Source organism: Pristiophorus japonicus, chromosome 10 (assembly GCF_044704955.1).
Source record: "Pristiophorus japonicus isolate sPriJap1 chromosome 10, sPriJap1.hap1, whole genome shotgun sequence".
Lineage (NCBI taxonomy): Eukaryota > Metazoa > Chordata > Chondrichthyes > Pristiophoridae > Pristiophorus > Pristiophorus japonicus.
The window spans coordinates 54,075,917-54,100,403 of NC_091986.1; the positions used below are offsets into that span (position 1 = coordinate 54,075,917).

The 24,487-nt window shown below is 47.5% G+C and overlaps 1 protein-coding gene across 1 annotated transcript in view; it reads left to right on the forward strand.

Moving 5' to 3' along the window:
* Positions 1-24,487, forward strand: part of myo16 (myosin XVI) — a 1,091,439-nt gene that overhangs the window by 418,333 nt on the left and 648,619 nt on the right. Inside the window, exon 12 of the mRNA XM_070891428.1 lies at positions 10,285-10,412. Coding sequence (XP_070747529.1) covers positions 10,285-10,412 — 128 coding nt within the window. The remainder of the gene's footprint in view (positions 1-10,284; positions 10,413-24,487) is intronic.

A 24,487-nucleotide genomic window follows, 5' to 3' on the forward strand; every position in this document is an offset into this window, starting at 1 on the left:
CGCTTGGTGGAGACTTTGTTCCAGACCCTGATGAGTTCCCTGCAAAAGACAGGCAGCTCCCGGAGGGCGGTCCTGACACCCCCCAAGTTTCCTTGTGCATGAATCCCAAAAAAAAATTAGTTTGCAGGTGCAGCAGGTAATCAGGAAGGCGAATGGAATATTGGCCTTCATTGCGAGAGGGATGGAGCACAAAAGCAGGGAGGTCCTGCTGCAACTGTACAGGGTATTGGTGAGGCCGCACCTGGAGTACTGCGTGCAGTTTTGGTCACCTTACTTAAGCAAGGATATACTGGCTTTGGAGGGGGTACAGAGACGATTCACTAGGCTGATTCCGGAGATGAGGGAGTTACCTTATGATGATAGATTGAGTAGACTGGGTCTTTACTCGTTGGAGTTCAGAAGGATGAGGGGTGATCTTATAGAAACATTTAAAATCATGAAAGGGATAGACAAGATAGAGGCAGAGAGGTTGTTTCCATTGGTCGGGGAGACTAGAACTCGGGGGCACAGTCTCAAAAAATATGGGGGAGCCAATTTAAAACTGAGTTGAGAAGGAATTTCTTCTCCCAGAGGGTTGTGAATCTGTGAAATTCTCTGCCCAAGGAAGCAGTTGAGGCTAGCTCATTGAATGTATTCAAGTCACAGATAGATAGATTTTTAACCAATAAGGGAATTAAGGGTTACGGGGAGAGGGCGGGTAAGTGGAGCTGAGTCCACGGCCAGATCAGCCATGATCTTATTAAATGGCGGAGCAGGCTCGAGGGGCTAGATGGCCTACTCCTGTTCCTAATTCTTATGTTCTTATGTTCTTATAAGATATGAAATTTAAAGTCTGAGGCACAGAAATCTCTACCTTCCACCGACCGTTAGCGACGTATTTCTGCAAAAAAAACAGGAGCCGTCTCGTTTCACCCGCTTCCGGCACGGGTCACGGTGGCTGCGATTTTGGTGAGGTCCATAGCGCTGCCACTGCCAGCACTGCCTCTCAAATTCAAATGACCAGATCGTGACTTCAATCATGATGCACGACTGTGTTTTTTGATGTCAGTGCCATTCTTACGCCCTCACCTAACCATGTACGGAAGAACGTGTGTGGCAGCACTGCAGAGATGCTGTCAGCGCTTCTTAAAGGGACACACACATCTTTCAGATATTTTTGGATTTCAGCTTTTGGATTGCTTGTTTTATATTTTATTCAAGTAGTGGCTTGGTGCCAGACATTTAAAACGTCGTTAAAGTGTGCAAGGAGTACAGGGAGTGGTGCTGGACTCTGGCAATGCTTTGGATGGGAAAAGAAGGTCTCTGAGAAGACGGGAAAAGAAGATCTCTGAGAAGACAGAAAATGCTGGAAATACTCATCAGGTCAGGCAGCATCTGTGGAGAGAGAAACAGAATTAACATCTCAGGTCAAGATGCTGCCTAACCTGCTGAGTATTTCCAGCATTTTCTGTTTTTATTTCAGATTTTCAGCATCTGCAGTTTTTGCCTCTGAGAAGATCACTTGCTCACAGCGCTGTGGGACATAGGGAGATGAAGCAGAGACAGCAAAGGCGATATTTAACTTAGGGGCCCATCTCTTGAGAGTGGGTTGGTCGCCCACTGCCTCCCCCCCCCCCATCCTGGCTCAGTTAAAACTGGAAGTGTACGGATTCAAGACAGATAAGAGTCAGGTTTGAAATTGTTTAAATTTATCTTCCCACCTGTTTTGTAATTGCACCTATTGTATCCCAATAAAGCACTTAATAAAATTATTGCATGCCAATTAATGTTAAAGAAAGTGGCACTCTATGAACATAAAAATTAAGAGCAGGAGTAGACCATATGGTCCTTCGAGCATGCTCCGCCATTCAGTAAGGTCATGGCTGATCTTCGACCACATTCACTTTTTCGCCTGATGCCATTATCCCTGATTCCCTTAGATTCCAAAAATCTAACTTATCTCAGCCTTGAATATATTCACGCAGCAACTACTGACCTTTGAGGTAGAGAATTCCATAGATTCACAACCCTCTGAGTGAAGAAAGTCCTCCTCATCTCAGACTTTAATGGCCGACTTCTTATCCTGAGACTATGCACCCTAGCTAGACTCTCCAGATAGGGGAAACAACCTCTCAGCATCTACCCTGTCAATCCCCCTCAGAATCTTATATGCTTCAATGAGATCACCTCTCATTCTACTAAATTTCAGAGAAATTAGACCCAATTTACACAATCCCTCCTCATAGTACAACACTCTCATCCCAGGGATCAATCTGGTGAACCTTAATTGCGCCGCCTCTAAGGCATGTATGTCCTTCCTAAGATAAGGAGACCAAAACGGAGCACAGTACTCCAGGCGTGGACTTACCAAAGCCCTGTACAATTGTAGTAAGACTTCCTTACTCTTGTACTCCATCCCCTTGCAATAAAGGCCAACATGCATTTGCCTTCCTAATTGCTTGCAGTACCTGTATGCTGATTTCCTGTGTTTCTTGTACAGGGATACCTAAATCTCTCTGTACACCTACACTCAGTTTTGCGCCTTCCGTCAGCACCTGCGGGGTGCTCATCATCATAGGCAGTCCCTTGGAATCGAGGAAGACTTGCTTCCACTCTTAAAATGAGTCCTTAGGTGGCTGAACAGCTCAATACGAGAACCACAGTCCCTGTCACAGGTGGGACAGATAGTCATTGAGGGAAAGGGTGGGTGGGACAGATTTGCTGCACGTTCTTTCCGCTGCCTGCCCTTGATTTCTGCATGCTCTCGGCGATGAGACTCGAGGTGCTCAGCGCACTCCCGGATGCACTTCCTCCACTTAGGGCGGCCTTTGGCCAGGGACTCCCAGGTGTCAGTGGGGATGTTGCACTTTTTCAGGGAGACTTTGAGGGTGTCCCTGTAACGTTTTCTCTGCCCACCTTTGGCTCATTTGCCGTCAAGGAGCTCCAAGTAGAGCACTTGCTTTGGGAGTCTCGTGTCTGGCATGCGAACGATGTGGCCTGCTCAGCAGAGCTGATCAAGTGTGGTCAGTGCTTCAATGCTGGGGATGTTGGCCTGGTCCAGGACACTAATGTTGGTGCGTCTGTCCTCCCAGGAGGTTTGTAGGATCGTGCAGAGGTATCGTTGGTGATATTTCTCCAGCGACTTGAGGTGTCTACTGTACATGGTCCATGTCTCTGAGACATACAGGAGGGCGGTTATTACTACAGCCCTGTAGACCATGAACTTGGTGGCAGTGTTGAGGGCCTGGTCTTCAAACACTCTTTTCCTCAGGCGTTAAGGAGGCACTAAGGGGCTACCGACCACGTGCGGCAAAATCACCAACCTCCGTGAACTTCTTTGATGATTTTGCACTTACACTAACACTTACCCGCTCTCTTGCAATGGGCATGCAATCCCCACTGGTAATGCCTGGCCCCTCATGATGGCCAAGTTGTGCAACATGCAACACACCATAATGAATTCGGATAACTGTTGAGGGGAATATTGAAGGCTGCCTCTAGAGCGGTCCAGGCATGGTCTGCCTGTAGGAGATGTTAGATCTCTGTCAGCACTTTCTTTCGGAAGCGCAACCTTCTCACACACTGCTCATCAGGAGGTATGAGCATTGGTACCTGTAAACCCATGGGGGATAGGCCCTCCCCCAGACATAAGAACATAAGAATTAGGAGCAGGATTAGGCCATTCGGCCCCTCGAGCATGCTCCGCCATTCAATAAGATCATGGCTGATCTTCTACCTCAACTCCACTTTCCTGCGCTGTCCCCATATCCCTTCATTACCTTAATATTCAAAAACCTATCAATGTCTGTCTTGAATATGCTTAAAGACTGATCCTCTGGGATAGAGAATTCCAAAGATTCACCAACCTCTAAGTGAAGAAATTTCTAAATGGCTGGCCCCTTATTCTGAGACTGTGATCCCTGGTTCTAGACTCGCCAGCTATAGGACAATCCCCCCATCCCAGGAATCAGTCTGGTGAACCTTCATTGCATTCCCTCTATGGCAAGTATATCCGTCCTTCGGTAAGAAGATCAAAACTGTACACAATACTCCAGATGGCTTTGCTCTTATACTCATATCCTCTTGTACTAAAGAAAAAAAGACTTGGATTTATATAGCGCCTTTCACAACCACCAGATGTCTCAAAGCGCTTTACAGCCAATGAAGTAGTTTGTAATAATGAAACCAATGTAGTAACATCTCCTCATCTGTGGTCCGACATGGCCAGCGGCCCTTCTTCTTGGTGCCGCCTGGCAATATCTACCAGCATGATACCCTGGCGAACTAGTAATGTCTCCATTAAATTCTCTCACTGTCCTTGTAAGGACAATATAATGGCAGATAAAAGTGTTGTTTGCAAGTCTAAGCTTTACACAACATGCTGTGCCCAACCGTTGAAGTCAATGTGTGCTGTGATGTAGAATCCACATCCCTCCATTTAAATACTACTTGCTGCACTCTGGGAATACCTGTTTTTGAGATGTTAGGGACGAAACATAGAAACATAGAAAATAGGTGCAGGAGTAGGCCATTGGGCCCTTCGAGCCTGCACCACCATTTAATAAGATCATTCAGTAAGAACTTTGCATCTGGGGCACTAGCGGAGTGTTACACGATGATGGACGTCATGATCTTAGTGAAACTAGAGGGCGGGTTGGTAAGTTTTTGTGCCACCACAGACAATAAGCCGAATTTACCAGCCGGACGCTAAAAGTTGGATGCCCGGGTTTACGCCCGGAAACACCATTTGCCACCCCTCTAGGGCACAAAAAGAGACACAAACGAGCTGTAAATCAGCCCATCATTTTATTTAGTTTTATTTTCCACTCATCTTTTCAGAATAAAAATGTACTAATGATGAAAAAAGTGCTCTAAAATTAACCAACAAAGTATTTCTAACCTGAAACTGAGGTTTCCCGAGCGAGGAATATGAATCAATGTATGCAGCAGAGGTGGAAGCAGCTTTTACAATGAATGAATGTGCACAGTTACAAATTTGGTACCTACGGCCCTGTTCTTTCTTTAAGCATTTCCTTCCCCTGCTAGAACACTACAGCCTCAGGTGGGAATTTGGCTTTATTAAAAGTACCATCTTAATTTGCAGTGTAGTGCACATTCTACTGGAAGATCTCTTTACTTCTAAAAGATATTTGACAGGATAGACCACGAGCAGGAAGGCCAGATTGGCTTTCAGCTCAGGCCCAGGTTAAAATGCAATCAGGGTCATATTAACATAATGGAACCACGATTTACATAGATGTTTGAGGATCCCCCCTGTTTCAACCACCAAACAATAATGAACAGTTAAAATGGTGGCCAGCAGGATTCCAGCAGGAATAGGTCGGTAGTAGATCATTTCATTTCACAGGCTGCTCCGTCTGATTCCTGTTATATATGTAAACCTGTAAATACCTTGTGTAGCTATCAGAGGACACATCCCCTGGATTCCCAAGGGATCCCACAATCCCTTGGGAGCACCTGTTTTTAAGGAGGCCTCACAGGCTGGAGAGGCACTCTGGAGACCTGCAATAAAAGTCTAAGGTCACACTTTACTTTGAGCACACATTATCTCGTCAGACTCTTCATTCATACATAACAACTGGTGACGAGATACAAATGACGAACCCAACGATGCAGAGAACAGTGGGCATCCTGGAAAAATTTTCAGACGGAGATGATTGGGAAACCTTCGTGGAGCGACTCGACCAATACTTAGTGGCCAACAAGCTAGAATAATAAGCGAACACTGCCAAACAAAGGGCGATTCTCCTCACCGTCTGCGGAGCATCAACGTATGGCCTCATGAAAAATCTGCTTGTTCCAGCGAAACCCACAAAGAAATCATACGATGATTTGTGCACACTGGTCCGGAAACATCTGAATCCGAAGGAAATCCAATGGCGAGATACCGGTTCTACACCTACAAAAGGTCTGGAGGCCAGGAAATGGCGAGCTATAACGCCGAGCTCAGATGCCTTGCAGGGCATTGCGAATTTGAAGGACATTTGGAGAACATGCTCAAGGACTGCTTCGTACTTGGCATTGGCCATGAAGTGATACTTCACAAACTTTTGATTGTAGAGACCCCAACAATGAGTAAAGCCATAGCGATAGCCCAGGTGTTCATTGCCACCAGTGACAATACTAAACAAATCTCTCAGCACACGAGTGCTGTTACAAGTACTGTGAGCAAAGTGATGTTGTTTTCAAATTGCAACGTGTAGGGCAGGCCCCACATGCCTGCAGCTGCATGTCCGCAGATGTCCCAGAGTCCACCATCAAGGCTGATGAATGCAAGGCCATTAACACCTTGTTGGTGTTGCCCAGGTGATCATCGTTTCCATTCATGCCGCTTCAAAGGGTACATTTGTAAGGGCTGTGGAACAATGGGACACCTCCAACATTTGTGCCGGCGAGCTGCAAACCTTGCTAATCCTGCAAACCACCATGTTGCAGAGGAGGACAGATCCACGGTGGATCATGACAACGCAGAGCCTCAGACTGAGGAGACAGAGGTATATGGGGTGCACACATTTACCACAAAGTGTCCCCCGATAATGCTTAAGATTGAATTAAATGGACTCCCGTTGTTAATGGAGCTGGACATGGGCACGCGCCAGTCCATTATGAGCAAAATGACTTTCGATAAATTGTGGTGCAGCAAGGCCTCAAGGCCAGTCCTGACTCCCATTTGCGCTAAACTGAGAACTTACACAAGGGAACTGATTCCCGTAATTGGCAGTGCTACTGTAAAGGTCTCCTCCAATGGAGTGGTGCACAAGCTACCACTCTGGGTGGTACCGGGCGATGGTGCCACACTGCTTGGCAGGAGCTGGCTGGGAAAGATACGCTGGGACTGGGACGATGTCCGAGTGGTCTCGTCCGTTGACAACACTTCGTGTGCACAGGTCTTAAACAAGTTCCCCTCGCTGTTCGAACCAAGCATCAGAAAGTTCCAAGGAGAAAAATTGCAGATCCACCTATCACAAGGCGAGAGCAGTACTGTACATGATGAGAGAGAGGATGGAGATAGAACCGGACCAGCTGCAACGAGAGGGCATCATTTCGCCGATCGAATTCAATGAGTGGGCCAGTTCGATCGTTCCAGTCCTCAAGGGAGACGGCATCGTCAGAGTTTGTGGTGATTACAAAGTAACTATCAATCGTTTCTCCCTGCAGGGCCAATACCCACTACCAAAGGCTGATGACCTTTTTGCGATGCTGGCGGGAGGAAAGAACTTCACAAAGCTGGACTTGATCTCGGCTACATGATGCAGGAGCTGGAGGAATCATTGAACGGCCTCACCTGCATCAGCACACACAAAGGTCTCTTCATTTACAACAGATGCCCGATTGGGATTCGATCAGCCGCAGAGATATTTCAGGGAAACATGGAAAGCTTACAGAAGTCAGTCCCGCGCACGATGGTCTTCCAGGACGACATCTTGGTTACAGGTCAGGATACAGCCGAGCATCTGCAGAACCTGGAGGTTCTTAGACGACTCAACCGCATGGGGCTCAGGTTAAAACGCTTGAAGTGTGTTTTCCTGGCGCTTGAAGTGGAGTTCCTGGGGAGAAGAATCGCGGCGGACGGCATCAGGCCCACCAATTCGAAGACGGAAGCAATCGAGAACGCACCGAGACCACAGAACGTGACGGAGCTGCAGTCGTTTCTAGGACTCCTGAACTACTTTGGTAACTTCTTACTGGGTCTCAACACACTGTTAGAACCACTGCATGCCTTACAGCGTAAAGGAGACGCATGGGTATGGGGTAAAAGCCAAGAAAATTCCTTTATAAAAGCTAGAAAATTGTTATGCTCAAATAAATTGCTTGTGTTGTATGATCCATATAAGCATTTGGTACTAGCATGTGATGCATCGTCATATGGGGTCAGGTGTGTATTGCAACAAGCTAATGAATCTGGGAAATTGCAACCGGTTGCTTATTCATCTAGACGTCTGTCTAAGGCTGAGAGAGCCTACAGCATGATTGAAAAAGAAGCATTAGCGTGTGTTTATGTGGTAAAGAAAATGCATCAATATCTGTTTGGGCTCAAATTTGAATTGTAAACTGACCATAAGCCACTGAAAGCCCTTTTTTCCAAAAGTAAGGGGATAAATACGAATGCATTGGCCCGCATCCAGAGATGGGCGCTCACGTTGTCCACATACAACTACGCCATCCGCCACAGGCCAGGCACAGAAAACTGTACCGATGCTCTCAGTAGGCTGCCATTGCCCACCACCGGGGTGAAAATGACACAGCCCGCCGATTTAGTAATGGTAATGGAAGCATTCAAGAGTGAGTAATCACCCGTCACAGCCCGACCCCTTACTGTCCCTCGTAAAAAATTCTGTGTTTCACGGGAGCTGGTCCAGTGTCCCATTGGAAATGCTGGAAGAGATAAAGCCATACCAGCGGCGCAAAGATGAAAGGTCTATACAGGCAGACTGCCTTCTGTGGGCTAATCGGGTAGTGGTCCCCAAGAAGGGTAGGGACACTTTCATCAGTGATCTCCACCGTACTCACCCAGGCATTGTAATGATGAAAGCGATAGCCAGATCCCACGTGTGGTGGCCCAGTATCGGTGCGGACTTAGAGTCCTGTGTGCACAAATGTAACTTATGCTCACAGTTAAGCAATGCACCCAGTGAGGTGCCACTAAGTTTATGGTCGTGGCTCTCCAAACCGTATTCCAGGGTCCATGTCGACTATGCAGGCCAGTTTTTGGGTAAAATGTTCCTAATGGTTGTAGATGCATACTCCAAATGGATTGAATGTGAGATAATGTCGGCAAGCACGTCCGCTGCCATCACAGAAAGCCTGCGGGCCATGTTTGCCACGCACGGCCTGCCTAATGTCCTTGTGAACGACAACGGGCGATATTTCACCAGTGCCGAGTTCAAAGAGTTCATGACCCGTAATGGGATCAAACATGTTACATCTGCCCCGTTCAAACCAGCATCCAATGGTCAGGCAGAGAGTGCAGTGCAAACCATCAAGCAGAGCTTGAAGAGGATAACTGAAGGTTTACTGCAGACTCGCCTATCCCAATTCCTGCTTAGCTAGCGCACGAGATCCCACTCCCTCACTGGGAGTCCACTCGCTGAACTGCTCATGAAAAGGGCACTTACTCATTAGTCCACCCTGATCTACATGAACAGGTAGAGAGCAGGCGGCTTCAACAAAGTACATATGATGATAGCGCAAATGTGTCATGCGAAATTGAAATCAATGATCCTGTATTTGTGTTGAACTATGAACATAGTCCCAAGTGGCTTCCCGGCACTGTTGTGGCCAAAAAGGGGAGTAGGGTGTTTCGGGTCAAACTTTCAAATGGACTGATTCACCGGAAACACTTGGACCAAATCAAACTCAGATTCCTGGACTATCCTGAGTAACCACATTGGACCCTACCTTCTTTGACCCCCCAACATACACACCAGTGGCAACCTACACTGCGGTTGACCACGAAGAAAAACCCATCACCCGCATCAGCCCAGCAGGACTCACCCCACCAGGCAGCTCAGCAAGGCCAGCTGCACAGCAGCCCAGCAAGGGCCCAACAAATGATTCACCAAAACCAGCATTTGCCCCGAGACTATCAACCAGGGAAAGAAAGGCCCCAGATCGACTCACCTTGTAAATAGTTACACTATTGACTTTGGGGTGGAGGGGGGAGTGTTGTTAGATATGTAAACCTGTAAATACCTTGTGTAACCACCAGAGGGCTCATCCTCTGGAGTTCCAAGGGCTCTCACAATCCCTTGGGAGCACCTGTACTTAAGGAGGCCTCACAGGCTGGAGAGGCACTCTGGAGACCTGCAATAAAAGACTAAGGTCACACTTTACTTTGAGCTTACAGTATCTAGTCAGACTCTTCATTCATACATAACAGTTCCCATCAGGCGAGTTTGGTTAAAATCACCTCCCACCCCTCAACCCATCCCATGCTTTGGATCATAGAGAAAAAATTGCTTGGCTATGGGAGCGGACTTTTGTGTTGTAAGAAAAATTAGTAAAATCTTGAATTGTCAGAAGATTTCCTCTGTGTAATCGTTAATGTGCTCTTTATTTTTGATTTTGCTGCAAGAGGAAAATCTTCTCATTCCATGCTATCTACTCTGCCTATGTACCCTCACTATGAAGAAGCTATTGTTTCTCTACAGTTACTATAGTGCATATTAGTTGTAATTATCTGTACATTATTTTCTCAACAAAAACGTGTATTGTAATATTTCCCAGGGATGGAAACACGAGTGCAGAATTCTGAATGCTGTGTTCAATTTTATTTTTTTGCAGGTCACTCAGCTTTACCTGAGTAATACAGGGAAGTTGTGCCCCTCACTCCCACCCCACATATTTTCCTGCACTGAAAGAGCCTATCACATGATGTTACAGGAGCAAAGGTCACAGTGCTTCATCCTAAGGTACAGTTGCCACTTCCTTAGTTATGATTAATAGCCTTTTACTTTGAGCAAAATATATAAATTAGAATTTTCTCCTGTTTGCTCACTCTTCTTCTTTGAATCACCTTAAGCTCCAAAATCTCTTTTGATCTCCCAAAAATAAGCAGCATTATTAATTACAATAAGAATTTGCATTTCTTTTGCATCCTTCACTTAGGAAGACAATGTTTGAAGGGGAAACTGAGCAGTAGATGGGAATGATTAAAGACAGTGAGTGAATGAAGTGGTGGATTGAAGAGATGGAGATTTAAGAGGGTATTAAAGAAAGGGAGATATGAAGCATGGCTAAGATTTACTAGTCGGGAAGTGGTTGCAAGTTTGACATTTTTTGGTGCAGTATCGGGAGTCAGGATGAGCAATAATTCTGGATTGGAAGAGTGTTGGGATAAAGAACTGGAGAAAATTGCTGTGGTAAAGTAGAGCATGGCCATGGAGATGTCTGGGATGACCCCAATAGCTTCGGGATTGGGCAGACTAAAGGAGTATGGGACTTTATGTGAGAGAACAGGGTTCTGGATTGACTGAAAGTTGTAAATAGTGCAGGAAAGATTGCCAAGGCAAAGAGTAAAGGGGTAATGAAGGGATGTAGGGAGGCAGCATCGAGGCGCTGATCATACTCGACCAGCTCCATTGGGTGGGCCACATTGTTCGCATGACTGACTCAACACTCCCAAGGCAAGCGAGCCCCAGCTGGGCAGAGGAGCCATTTCAAAGACACCCTCAAAGCCTACTTGATAAAATGCAGCATCCCCACCGACACCTGGGAATCCCTGGCCAAGGACCGCCTTAGGTGGAGGAGGAGCATCCAGGAGGGCACTGAGCACCTCGAGTCTCACTGCCGAGACCATGCAGAAATCAAGCGCAGGCAGCGGAACGAGCGTGTGGTAAACCAGACTCCCCACCCACCCTTTCCTTCAACGACTGTGACAGAGACTGTAATTCCCATGTGAGACTTGTAATACATAAGAGGGCAATTTACTGAAATTGGAAAAATGTAGGGGCCGAAATTTGGTAGCGCCACATTTGGGGCGCAAAGTTTAAAGGGTTGACCATTTAGCGTCCGGTAAAATGGTCTGCATAATTTCCCTCAGAAATGCAGTGAGGCAGTATCAGAGGTGCAAATGGCCTAACTGGGGCACTAATACCAGGGCTGCACCCAATTTCTGAAAACTTTGATTCACTGATAATGAGGCTGCTGTTCATTCTAGTTCTTAAAGGGAATGTCGTTTCAGACAGCACCTGGTCATTCTCATCATTTCTTCAGTTGACTGACCTGCAAGAAAAGAGTGCGATGGCTGATGCGAGACCTGATGCAAGGGCCACTCGGTTCAGTGACCTGACGTTGGAGACATTGGTGGGGACAATGGAGAGAAGGAGGGAGGTACTGTTCCCTCCATCTGAGAGAAGGTCTACTCCACAAGTTTTTAGGGCAATTTGGGCTGAGGTGGCTGTGGAAGTGTTGGGCAACACGGATAGAACCCCGACAGTGTCACAAAAAAATCAACCATCTGGTGGTCAAATGAGTACATGTTTCCACAACTCTTACATACCAGCCTCTGACCCACTCTGAAAACCAGCACTTCACCCAGCAGGCAAGCACCAACCACCTGTGCCTACTCACAGTTACAGCCTCATATCACGCTTACCTACAGTCACAGCTATTTAACCAGGGCAGGCATATCTTCCACATACATAATTGGACTCTTACTCACACAGGTTCCTTTCTTTTGCAGGGCACATCCAGATGCAGCAGCAGCAGACTGAAGAGGGTGGAGCTGAACTGCGCCAGCTTTCCGACCTGGAGGACCGAGTACTGCGGCTCATTGGCCCGCAGGTGGTGGACCCCTTGGCCGCCGGAAATGTTGAGCCCCGCTGGGGGCCACAATGGTATCTTTATCCCCTCTTCTCATCTCACTTTCCCGTTAAATCAAGGCCTTATCATTTTCCACCTCCTCATTCTCTCTGCCTTCCTTTCTCCATTCCTGCCCCCCTGCCTTCACCTTAACGCGACTCCTATGTCATTTATGCTTTCAGATAATGAGCCAGCAGGTGAGCAGCCTGTGCCTGGGCCCTCCCAACCCAGTCACGAGGGAGAAGAAGAAGGGGAGGAGGATGAGGAAGGGGATGAGGAGGAGCAATTAAGCACTTCGTCACTGCTTCTCTCATCTGCAGGCACCAGCTCAGATATTGGCACTACACGGTCATTAGAGATTAGTTTAGGACACAGGTATGCACTGGGTGATGCACTGGGGCTTGGCAGGCTGCAACACGGTCAATGGAAAAAGGAACCTTGGGAGCCATCTCCCTGGAGGGCGAGTTCGCAGGCGAGTTCTGCTGCACAGGACTCAGATGAGGACCTCGATGCGGAGGCATTCTCACAAAGTGTGATGGCCATGCACTTTGACATGATAGGTGCAATGGCAAGGGTGCCTGAGAGCAGACAATGGTATACTCCCAGACAGGCTGCGTGGATCCAGACCTCATGATGCGTGTTATGGGTGATGTGGCAGCTTCTATTTCCGCACACGCGGAAGCAACGCAACGTCTTGGTGCTGCAATAGAATCAATGCTTGCTTTCATGAATGCTCAGACTGCTCTCATGCAGTCTCAGCTTGATGCTGCGCAACATCTTGATGATGATATGCAAGCTCTGACTACTGCCATTGCCGCAGTTGACTGGGGATCACACGGTGTCGCAGAAGCCCAGCAATCTGTGCTCCATCAGATTGGTGGGGATGCTGAGGTGCTGCCCCAGGAGAGTGGGTCAGTGAAGCAGGAACCTGCTGTATTCTCCCAGGATGACAGCATTCTTGAACCGCTCTGCCATTGCACTTGTCCATGCCTGTCACCCAGCCAGCCCAGACTGCGGTGGTGCAGCCTGCAGCCGGGACATCCAGGCCCAGAGCTGGTAGAGGGCATCCTACAAGGCCAGCTATAGTCTCTGGCCCTGACACACAGCAGCCAGGCTGCAGCCACAGGGGACACACTGCGGAGAAGTTGTAGAATAGGTCATCGAAAAAGGGGCTATGAGGAAATGCACAAGTGCGATCATTAAATACACAGTTATAGATATTATTGTTGTTTCATAAATGGTGATTGGAATGTTTAATGTTTGCTTTTGTCTCTCATTGCTGTGTTGGGGATTATTTATGGAAGGGCAAATTGATGTGATGAGGACATCCATGGAAATCGGGACGTGGGATGGAAATCTGTGGAAATGTGCTCTGATGAAACGGTAGGGGACCTCCCTTGCAGGATTACACTGGATTCGCTGCTCCTCCTCCTGGTCCTCCTCCTGCTCCTCCTCCTGCTCCTGCTCCTCCATCGCAGCTGTTGCTTCTCCTACTCCTCCTCTTCCTCCTGCTGTTGCTCCTCCTCCTGGTCCTCCACCTGCTCCTCCTCCTGCTCCTCCTGCTCCTCCTCCTGGTCCTCTTCCTCCTGAGGTGGTGCAGCTATGCCTGGTGGCAATGGCTGTGCCCTCATTATGGTGAAGTTGTGCAGCATGCAGCAGACGAATAGAGAAACTCGCTCAGGCGAGTACTGCAGGACTCCTCCTGAGCGGTCAAGGCAGCGGCTAGTCTGCTCAATGATGTTCCTGGTGACATCATGGCTCTCATTTTACGAGTGCTGGGCAGGAGTGGTGGAGTTGCAGAGGGGCGTCATGAGCCGGGTGCATAATGCATAGCCCTTGTCTCCGAGCAGCCACCCGTGAGCTTCATTTGGGGGCTGGAACAGAACTTGCACACTGGTCTGGCGCAGGAGGAAGGCATCATGGCTGCTGCTAAGATAGCGATCATTGATGGTCATTATTCTGCATGTGTGGTTGCACACCAACTGTACATTCAGTGAGTGGTGATTATGGAAGATCTCTGAATTGGGCTGCGGTGCAATCAATGGCACCCGGCACCATGGGAAGCCCGCTATCCTGGCAAAGCCACAAGCACACTTGTGCAGCTTTACTCTGCTCATGGGGAAGGAGATGTCATCCCTCCTCCTTCTGTACAGAGCACCTGTGACCTCGCGGATGGAGCAATGAACAGCAAACTGTGAGGTGTTGGAGATGTCTCCTGTTGCTCCCTGGAAAGATTGATTGGTGTGGAAATTGAGAGCGATTGTGACCTTGACTGCCACTGAGAGAGCCGTCCTCACCCTGGTGTGAGGCTCAAGGTCTTGTTGCAGCAGATTGCAGAGCTCTGTGACCATATCCTTCCTGAAACGCAGCCTTTGCACATTGCTCCTCAGTGAAATTGGTGTAGGAGAACTGCTAACGGAATACCCTGGGAGAATAAGGCCTTCTGTTGCCGCCCCTGTGGCGCCTTCTTCCTCTGACAGCATCTGGATGTGCTTCTCCCTGTGCTGCTGGATGTGCTTCTCTGTGCCTCTCCCTTTTCCTCTCACTTTCCCTCTCTCTGTGCCTCTCCCACTCACTGTGGCATTCTCCATTGGCATCTCCATGGGCCTCTCCCTGTGGTGTTCCCTACCTTAGTCATAGCCTTTCTCTACCTCTCTCGATGCCTTTCCCTCTGCAATTGGTTGCCCTGTTGATCTTCGGTGAAGCATCCTCTGACAGTGAAGTGGGAGCAGGTGGTCGACTGCCAGCACAGACATTTGCCATGTCTGTGTATGTTCTTGTGAAGTCTGCTACTCACTATTGACTACATTGCCAAGTTTTGTATCATCCGAAAACTTCAAAATTGTACTCGCTATAACAAAGTCCAGGTCATTTATATATAGCAAGAAAAGCAATGGTCCAAATACCGACCCCTGGGGATTCCACTGTATACTTCTCTCCAGTCAGTAGAACATCCTATCCTTTAGCCAATTACGTACCCATGTTATGACCGTCCCTTCAATATTATTTTCCGAATAAGTCTGTTATGTGGTACTTTATCAAATGACTTTTGAAAGTCCACATATAGAACATTTATTGCACTACCTTCATCAACCCTCTCTGTTACTTCATCAAATAATTCAATCAAGCGTATTTAGTAGGATTGGGAAGGGAGGATCACACACCTATAATGAAGCCCACTAGATTCCATTTATTAATGTAAATGGACATTACATCACCAGCATGTGGTCCTTCTCGCCCATTTTTCGTTGCATGATGCACCCACGTGATCTTTTCCACAGAGTGCTGGAGGAGAAAAATCTCCCTAGTAATTTCCTATTTAGACTCAAATATAAATGATTTTGTATTGGTGTTTTTTCTTCAATATAATTGTGTTGGTTTTGTTACCTAGAAGAGAAGATTAAAGTTATCATTGGAAAGGAGGTGCCTGACTGTGTGATGTTGATCTCTGTTGTAGATATTAAACTGTGATGGTGGTAATTGCCTTAATCAGGGAACCTTTAATTTGTGATAGTGGCAATTGTTTCCATCAGAGTACTGTGTCCATGTTCCTATGGTTACATAGTCATCATCATTACAGGCAGTCCCTCGAAACAAGGATGACTTGCTTCCACGCCAAAAAAGAATGAGTTCTGTTATGTATTGATGCTTGGGGTCATGAGACACCAGGGTATGCCACTGTCGGAGGTCATCGGGCTGCACGCACGTGTGCGCGGGTCCTGGTATATAAGAGCAAATAAAAAGTCATGTGCGCACTTTGGGTGCAAATAAAGTTAAACCAGGTTTGCACCTGAGTGAGTTTACAGTAACATTACATTTGGCGGCGAGGTAACTCAAGAGCCTTCGCATGCACAATGGGCACCATTGGAATTCTGGAGAGATTTTTGGATGGCGAGGATTGGGTGAATTTTATTGACCGCCTGGATCAGTATTTCATGGCCAACAAAATGGAGGAAGCTGGTGATGCAGTTAGGCGCAGAGCGGTTCTCACCGTTTGTGGTCAAAAAATTTATGGCCTCATAAAGAATCTTCTCTCGATTGCACGTCCAACGGACAAAAGAGTATGGGGATTTGTGCGCTCTGGTGCGTGAACATCTCAAGCCAAAAGAGGGGATTATCATCTCACGCTATCGCGTCTACACATGTTCGTGCTGAGGGCCAGGATGCGTCGGGATTTGGCGCTGACCTAAGACTTCTGGTTGAGCTGTGTAAGTTCAGCAATGTATTGGAAGACATGCTGCGAGATTTCTTCATGACAGGCATCAACCACGATGTGATCCTTCGGAAATTATTAGCTGCAGAAACACTGGATGTGAGCAAGGCCATTGCGACTGCCCAGGCATGCATGGCGACTGATGATAATTTAAGGCAGATATCATCGAAGAGTCAGAGCTCCATGGCAAGTACTGTAAACAAGATTGTGTCGTCGTCTGGCAGAGCTGCTTATGGCAGGGCCTACTCGACTGCTTATGTGAAACCTGTAGCTGCTCAAAGTCCGCCAACTGGTACGAATCCGATTTCACCCTGTTGGCGTTGTGGGGGCAATCATCGGCCTCATCAGTTTTGGTTTAAACAGTACATCTGTAAAGGCTGTTCAAAAGTGGGGCATCTTCAGCGAATGTGCCCACAACTGAGCAAGCGTGCTGCTGCTCATCACATTGATGATGATGACCAGTTCAGTGCTGGCCCGGATATGCAACCCAAGATACCTGAGGAGGAAGTGTATTCGTTCCTGACAAAGAGCCAACCAATAATGGTTAATGTGAAGCTGAATGGTGTGCCTGTATCAATGGAGCTGGACACGGGTGCGAGTCAGTCGATAATGAGCCAAAGGACACTTGACAAGCTGTGGGACACTGAAGCCGTGAAGCCTACGCTGAGTCCAGTCAATGCCAAGTTGCGTACTTACATAAAATAAGGATCTCATACCGGTAGTGTAGTAGTCAAGATGTCCTACCATGGTGTGGTTCACGATTTACCATTATGGATCATCCCAGGCAATGGTACAACACTATTTGGCAGGAATTGGCTCGAGAAAATCAAGTGGAACTGGAATGATATCAAAGTGTTGTCCTTGGTGGATGACACTTCGTGTGCTCAAGTGCTGAAGAAGTTTCCTTCTATGTTTGAACTGGGCATTGGCAATTTTACTGGAACCAAGGTGCAGATTCACCTGGACTAGAAACATAGAAACAGAAAGTAGGTGCAGGAGTAGGCCATTCGGCCCTTCGAGCCTGCACCACCATTCAATAAGATCATGGCTGATCATTCACCTCAGTACCCCTTTCCTGCTTTCTCTCCATACCCCTCGATCCCTTTAGCCATAAGGGCCATATCTAACTCCATCTTGAATATATCCAGTGAACTTGCATCAACAACTCTCTGCGGTAGGGAATTCCACAGGTTAACAACTCTCTGAGTGAAGAAGTTTCTCCTCATCTCAATCCTAAATGGCTTACCCCTTATCCTTAGACTGTGTCTCCTGGTTCTAGACTTCCCCAACATCGGGAACGTTCTTCTTGCATCTAACCTGTCCAGTCCTGTCAGAATTTTATATGTTTCTATGAGATCCCCTCTCATCCTTCTAAACTCCAGTGAATAAAGGCCCAGTCCTCATATGTCAGTCCAGCCATCCCGGGAATCAGTCTGGTGAATCTTCGCTGCACTCCCTCAATAGCAAGAACGTCCTTCCTCAGACTAGGAAGGATTCTGCTGCAAGACCTATCCATCATAAAGTACGGTTTGTTCCGTACATGATGAGGGCGAAGGTTGAAATTGGGCTTGACAGACTCCAACATGAAGGGATCATATCACCGGTCGAATTTAACGAATGGGCCAGTCCCATTGTTCCTGTGTTAAAGAGTGATGGCACTATTAGAATCTGTGGAGATTACAAGGTTACGATTAACCGATTTTTGAAACAGGATCAGTATCCACTACCGAAGACTGATGACCTGTTCGCCATGCTAGCTGGTGGAAAGTCGTTCACTAAACTGGGTCTGACATTGGCCTATATGACACAGGAGAAACTCACCTGCATCAACACCCATAAAGGACTGTTTGTCTACAACAGGTGTCCTTTTGGAATCCTTTCGGCTGCAGCTATATTTCAGAGGAACATGGAGAGTCTACTGAAGTCCGGTCCGAGAATCGTCGTGTTTCAAGATGACATTCTGGTCACAGGCCGCGATACTGTGAACATCTGAACAATCTTGAAGAAATTCTACATCGTCTGGACAAAGTGGGACTCAAGCTGAAATGTTCGAAGTGTGTCTTTATGGCACCTGAAGTTGAATTCCTGGGGAGGAAGATTTCTGCTGATGGCATCAGGCTGACTGAGTCGCAAACCAAGGCCATAAAAAATGCATTCAGACCTCAGAATGAGCACTTTATTAGAGCCACTGCACATGCTGCTCAGAAAAGGGTCTCGGGTGTATCTCAAGATAGAGCTTTTGAGAAAGCCAAGAATATGTTCTGTTCGAACAAGCTGCTTGTTCACTATGATCTGTGTAAGCATCTTGTATTGGCCTGTGATGTTTCATCATATGGAGTTGGCTGTGTACTGCAACAAGCAAATGAGTCGGGTAAGCTATGACCTGTTGCGTATGCCTCGAAAAGTTTGTCAAAGATGGAAAGAGCTTATAGCATGGTAGAAAAAGAAGCTTTGGCCTGTGTGTATGGGGTTAAAAAGATGCATCAGTACCTGTTTGGTCTTCGTTTTGAACTCAAAACGGATCACAAGCCACTCATTTCATTGTTTTCGGAAAACAAAGGTATTAATACCAATGCATCGTCACGTATCCAGAGGTGGGAGTTGACATTGTCTGCTTATGATTATGTTATTCGTCATAGACCTGGCACTGAGAATTGTGCCAATGCACTGAGTCGTCTGCTGATGCCCACACCTGAAGTGGAGATGCCTCAACCTGCAGATCTACTGTTAGTAATGGATGCTTTAGAGAGTGAAGGGACTCCTGTCACTGCTCAACAAGCCAGGATCTGGACCAGCCATGACCCTATTTTATCGGTTGTGAAACGTTGCATCCTCAGTGGTAATTCGTCTGCAATACCTATGGGAATGTGTGATGAGACCAAACCTTACAACTGTCGCAAAGATGAACGATCCATTCAGTCAGATTGTCTACTGTGGGGCAATCGTGTTGTTATGCCTAAGAAAGGCTGAGAAAAATTTGTACGTGAACTGCATAGCACTCATCCTGGTATCGTCATGATGAAAGCCTTTGCCAGGGCTCATGTTTGGTGGCCTGGAATTGACTCTGACCTGGAATCATGTGTGCATCAGTGCAATACTTGCATTCAGCTAACTAAAGCACCAGCGGAATCTCCACTGACTCTTTGCTCATGGCCATCTAAATCATGGTCAAGGATACACATCGATTTTGCGGGCCCTTTCCTGGGAAAGATGTTTCTTGTTGTGGTGGATGCATATTCAAAGTGGATAGAGTATATTATTATGTCATCCAGTACGTCCACAGCTACGATTGAGAGCCTTCGTGCCATGTTTGCTACTCATGGTTTGCCTGACGTTGTGAGCGATAACGGTTCTTGCTTCACAAGTCTTGAGTTTCAGGAGTTCATGAAATTCAATGGTATCAAACATGTAAGGTCTGCTCCATTCAAACCTGCCTCTAATGGACAAGCAGAGCAGAGCAGTTCAAACGATCAAGCAAAGCAGAAAACATGACTCAGGGTTCACTGCAGACTTGTTTTTCATGTATATTGCTCAGTTACAGGACAAGACCTCACACGCTTACCGGGGTCTCCCCTGCTGAACTACTGATGAAGAGAAGTCTCAAGACCAAGCTTTCTCTTGTCCATCCTGATTTGAATGATCATGCTGAAAACAACGTCAAAATCAGCAATGGTATCATGATCGTGCTGCTGTGTCAGGTGATATCTCTGTCAACGATCCAGTTTATGTGCTGAATTGTGGTCAAGGTCCAAAGTGGATCGTTGGTACTGTTACGGCCAAGGAGGGTAACAAAGTGTTTATTGTCATGCTCAAGAATGGGCAAACATGCAGGAAAAATGTTGATCAGATAAAATTGCGGCACACGGATAAACCAGAACCGGTTAAGCAAGATGCAGTCAGTGACCAACCAATGTTCATTCATCAGAAGACTCTGCTGTCATTACTGAATCTGGACTTTCAGTCTCTGATTGGGTCATTACCACTCCCATCAGATCAGTTACTCAGCCTCCAGTCATAACTGATTCAGAACGCTCGGCCAGAACTGGAGTTGAACTGAGACGATCAACTCATGAGCGAAAAGCCCCAGACCGTCTTAATTTGTAAAGAGACTGATACTAAGATCTTGAAGGGGGATGTTGTTATGTATTGATGCTTGGGGTCACTAGACACCAGGGGCGCCACTGTCGGAGGTCATCGGGCTGTACGCACGTGTGCGCGGCTCCTGGTATATAAGAGTGAATACCATGTCATGTGCGCACTTTGGGCGCGAATAAAGTTTGCACCTGAGTGAGTTTACAGTAACAAGTCTTTCAAGTCATTATATATATTACAAGTTCACAGGTGTTTCAATGAAGGACCTAATATTCCAGGTCATGAACTACACAGTGTAGGGTGGAAGATGCCAGTGCGTGGATTTTTTTAACGTGTGGTGGCCGTTGCACACCAGCCACCACACGGACTTGACTGAGCTAGATCCTGGTCCAGTGGCAAGGATTAAGCTGGAGACCTGCTCTGCTGGACGGACCTAGTGCGCACACATATCGCAGTCTGGGTTGGCCCGTGCTGCCCCTGGGCCCATGCCTCTTCTGGCCCTAAACTCGTGCCTCTCCTGGGCCCCGATCACGTCCCTCTACAATCTCTCGCTGCTCCTTCGCCCTGACTTCGCCGCTCCTGCTGTACCTGCCCACGCTCCAATCAGCGACCTGGACTTTGACGACGTCCTTCTTCACACCCGTCGCCCTCCTGCACCAGCTCGCACTGTACTTTGAAACGGTACGTCACCACGCTGCCCATGGTCGCCGCTCCTTTTATGGCCCTGACCTGCCGCTGATGGTCTCTCGCAGGTCGGGACCGCCATGCTGATACTGGTACTGTTACATAGATGTTGACGCTATCACACAGGAAATGATTTTCTTTTATGTGATGAAACCTGTTTTACAGACAATTCAAGAGAAGTGTGGTCTCTGGTTTATGAAAGGTGTACTGAGGAAACATGAAGGCTATAAATGTGCTACTTATCAGTGTTCTCTCTCCTGGAAATGATGTAAAGTGAACAGAATGTAAAGAAGATATGTGCAAGAATTTTGGCAAGGGTTACTCCCTAACTTTTTTGTTAAAAGGCTTTCTCTGTCTTCCCCCACCACAATCGCCCCCCGCCCCCCCACCCAACCCTTCACATGGTCTATCTCTGTAAACTCCTCCAGCCGCACAATACCCTGAGATATCTGTGCTCCTCTAATTATGGTCTCTTAAGCACCTCTAATTTTAATCCTTCAAGCACTGGTGGGCGTGCATTCAGCTGCCAAGGCCCTAAGCTCTGGAATTCCCTCCCTAAACCTCTCCGCCTCTCTATCTCTCCCTCCTCCTTTAAGATGCTCCTTAAAACCTACCTCTGTGACCAAGCTTTTGATCATCTGCTCTAATTTCTCTTTTGTCAAATTTTGTTTTATAATACTCCATTGAATCGCCATGGGACGTTTTACTATGTTAAAGGTGCTATATAAATACATCTTCATCACAGGCAGTCCCTCGGAATGGAAGAAGACTTGCTTCCACTCTTATAAAGTGTCCTTAGGTGGCTGAACAGTGCAATATGAGAGCCACAGTCCCTGTCACAGGTGGGACAGATAGTCATTGAGGGTAAGGGTGGGTGGGACAGATTTGCCACACGCTCTTTCCGCTGTCTGCACTTGATTTCCATGCTCTTGGCGATGAGACTCGAGGTGCTCAGCGCCCTCTCGGATGCATTTCCTCCACTTACGGTGGTCTTTGGCCATGGACTCCCAGGTGTCGGTGGGATGTTGCACTTTATCAGGGAGGCCTTGAAGGTGTCCTTGTAATGTTTCCTCTGCCCACCTTTGGCTCGTTTGCCGTGAAGGAGTTCCGAGTAGAGCACTTGCTTTGGGAGCCTCGTGTCTGGCATGCAGACAATGTGGCCTGCCCAACAGAGCTGATCAAGTGTGGTCAGTGCTTCAAAGCTGGGGATGTTGGCCTGGTCGAGGATGCTAGCGTTGGTGTGTCTGTCCTCCCAGGGGATTTGTGGGATCTTGAGGAGACATCGTTGGTGGTATTTCTCCAGCGACTTGAGGTGACTACTGTACATGGTGGTCCATGTCTCTGAGCCATACAGGAGGGCGGGTATTACTACAGCCCTGTAGACCATGAGCTTGTATAAATACAAGTTGTTGATGACGACAACGACGACAATTACTACTGCTACGACAACATATTTGGAAGAGGAGGGTTACATGCAATCCCCAGGGAACCATTATGACTAGGCCTAGACTAGTGCAAAACAAGCCAATACTGAGAATGTGTATCTCTTAGGCAGTCCCCCGGAGTCGAGGATGACTTGCTTCCACACTTAAATGAGGTCTAAGATGACTGATGAGAACAATGCGGGATCTACAGTCTCTGTCACAGGTGGGGCAGACGGTGGTTGGAGGGACGCGTGGCCTAGGTGCTTGGAATGTCATTCGCTCCTTCCGCTTTTTGTGTTTGGCTTCTGCATGCTCCCGTCGAAAAGACTCGAAGTGTTTGGTGCCTTCTCAGATGCTCCACCCCCACTTTGAGTGGTCTTGGTTCAAGGAGTTTTGCATTTTTTTCAAGGAGACTTTGAGGGTGTCCTTGAAGTGTTTTCTCTGCCCTCCTGGGGCTCGCCTGCCGTGGCATAGCTTGGAGTAGAGTGCTTGTTTCGTAGTCTAATATTGGGCATGCGGACAATGTGGCCCGCACACTGGGCGAGCATGGTCAATGCTTTGATGCAGAGGAAGTTGGCCTGAGAGAGAACACTGACATTGATGTGCCTATCCTGCCAATGAATTTGCAGGATTTTGCAGAGGCAGCATTGGTGGTATTTCTCCAGTGCTTTGAGATGCCTACTGTATATAGTCTATGTCTTTGAAGCATATAGGAGGGTGGGTATCACTTCTTCTCTGTAGACCATGAGCTTAGTGGCAGGTTTGAGATCCTGGTCTTGAAAGACTCTCTTCCAAAGACGGTCGAAGGCTGCACTGGCACAGTGAAGGCGATGTTGGACTTTGTCATCAATGTCTGCCCTTGCTGATAGTAGGCTCCCAAAGTATGGGAAGTGATCCACATTGTCCAAGGTCTCATTGTGGATCTTGATAACCGGGGAGCAGTACTGTGTGACGAGGGCAAGTTGGTAGAGAACCTTTATCTTACTGATGTTTAATGTGAGACACAGATTCTCGTACGCATCAGTGATGGTGTCAACGATGATTTGGATTGGGACTCTGAGTGTGCACAAATGCAAGCGTCATCTGCATATTGTAATTCAATGACAGAGGTTGGAGCAACCTTAGATTTGGTCTGCTGGCGTCGGAGGTTGAACAATTTCCCGCTTGTCCTGTAGATTCATTTCACTCCAGCGGGGAGCTTGTTAAAGGTGAGATGAAGCATAGCAGTGAGGAAGATTGGGAAGAACATTGGTGTGATGACACAGCCTTGCTTGACCCCAGTCTGCATTGTATTGGGTCTGTGGTAGATCCGTTGGTGAGTATCACGGCTTGCATGTCATCATGAAGCAGGCTCCAATGGTATTCTCCTCCTGACGAAATGCTCAGAACATGGTCTTGTCATAACCAACACCGTGTTTCATCAGAAAGATAAGTACAAGGCCTGCTGGCAACACCCTCGCTCCAAGCATTGGCATCTGCTAGACTATGTCATCGTCTGAGCGAAGGACCGCAAGGACGTTCGCATCACTCATGCAATGACAGGAGCTGACAACTGCTGGACTGACCACTGGCTAATTCACTCCATCAACGTAGCCTCAAAACGCTAGGGGCAACAGAAATGCTGAAGCATTCAAAGACCCTGCAAAGAAAGCCCTACGCAGCTAACGCCTCACAGACAACCTATGAACCAGAGCCGCAGTGTCCACAGTGCCCGGTCTGCCTTCAAGTCCACCATAATTAGCACCTGCGAAGAGACTCTTGGTTACTCTAC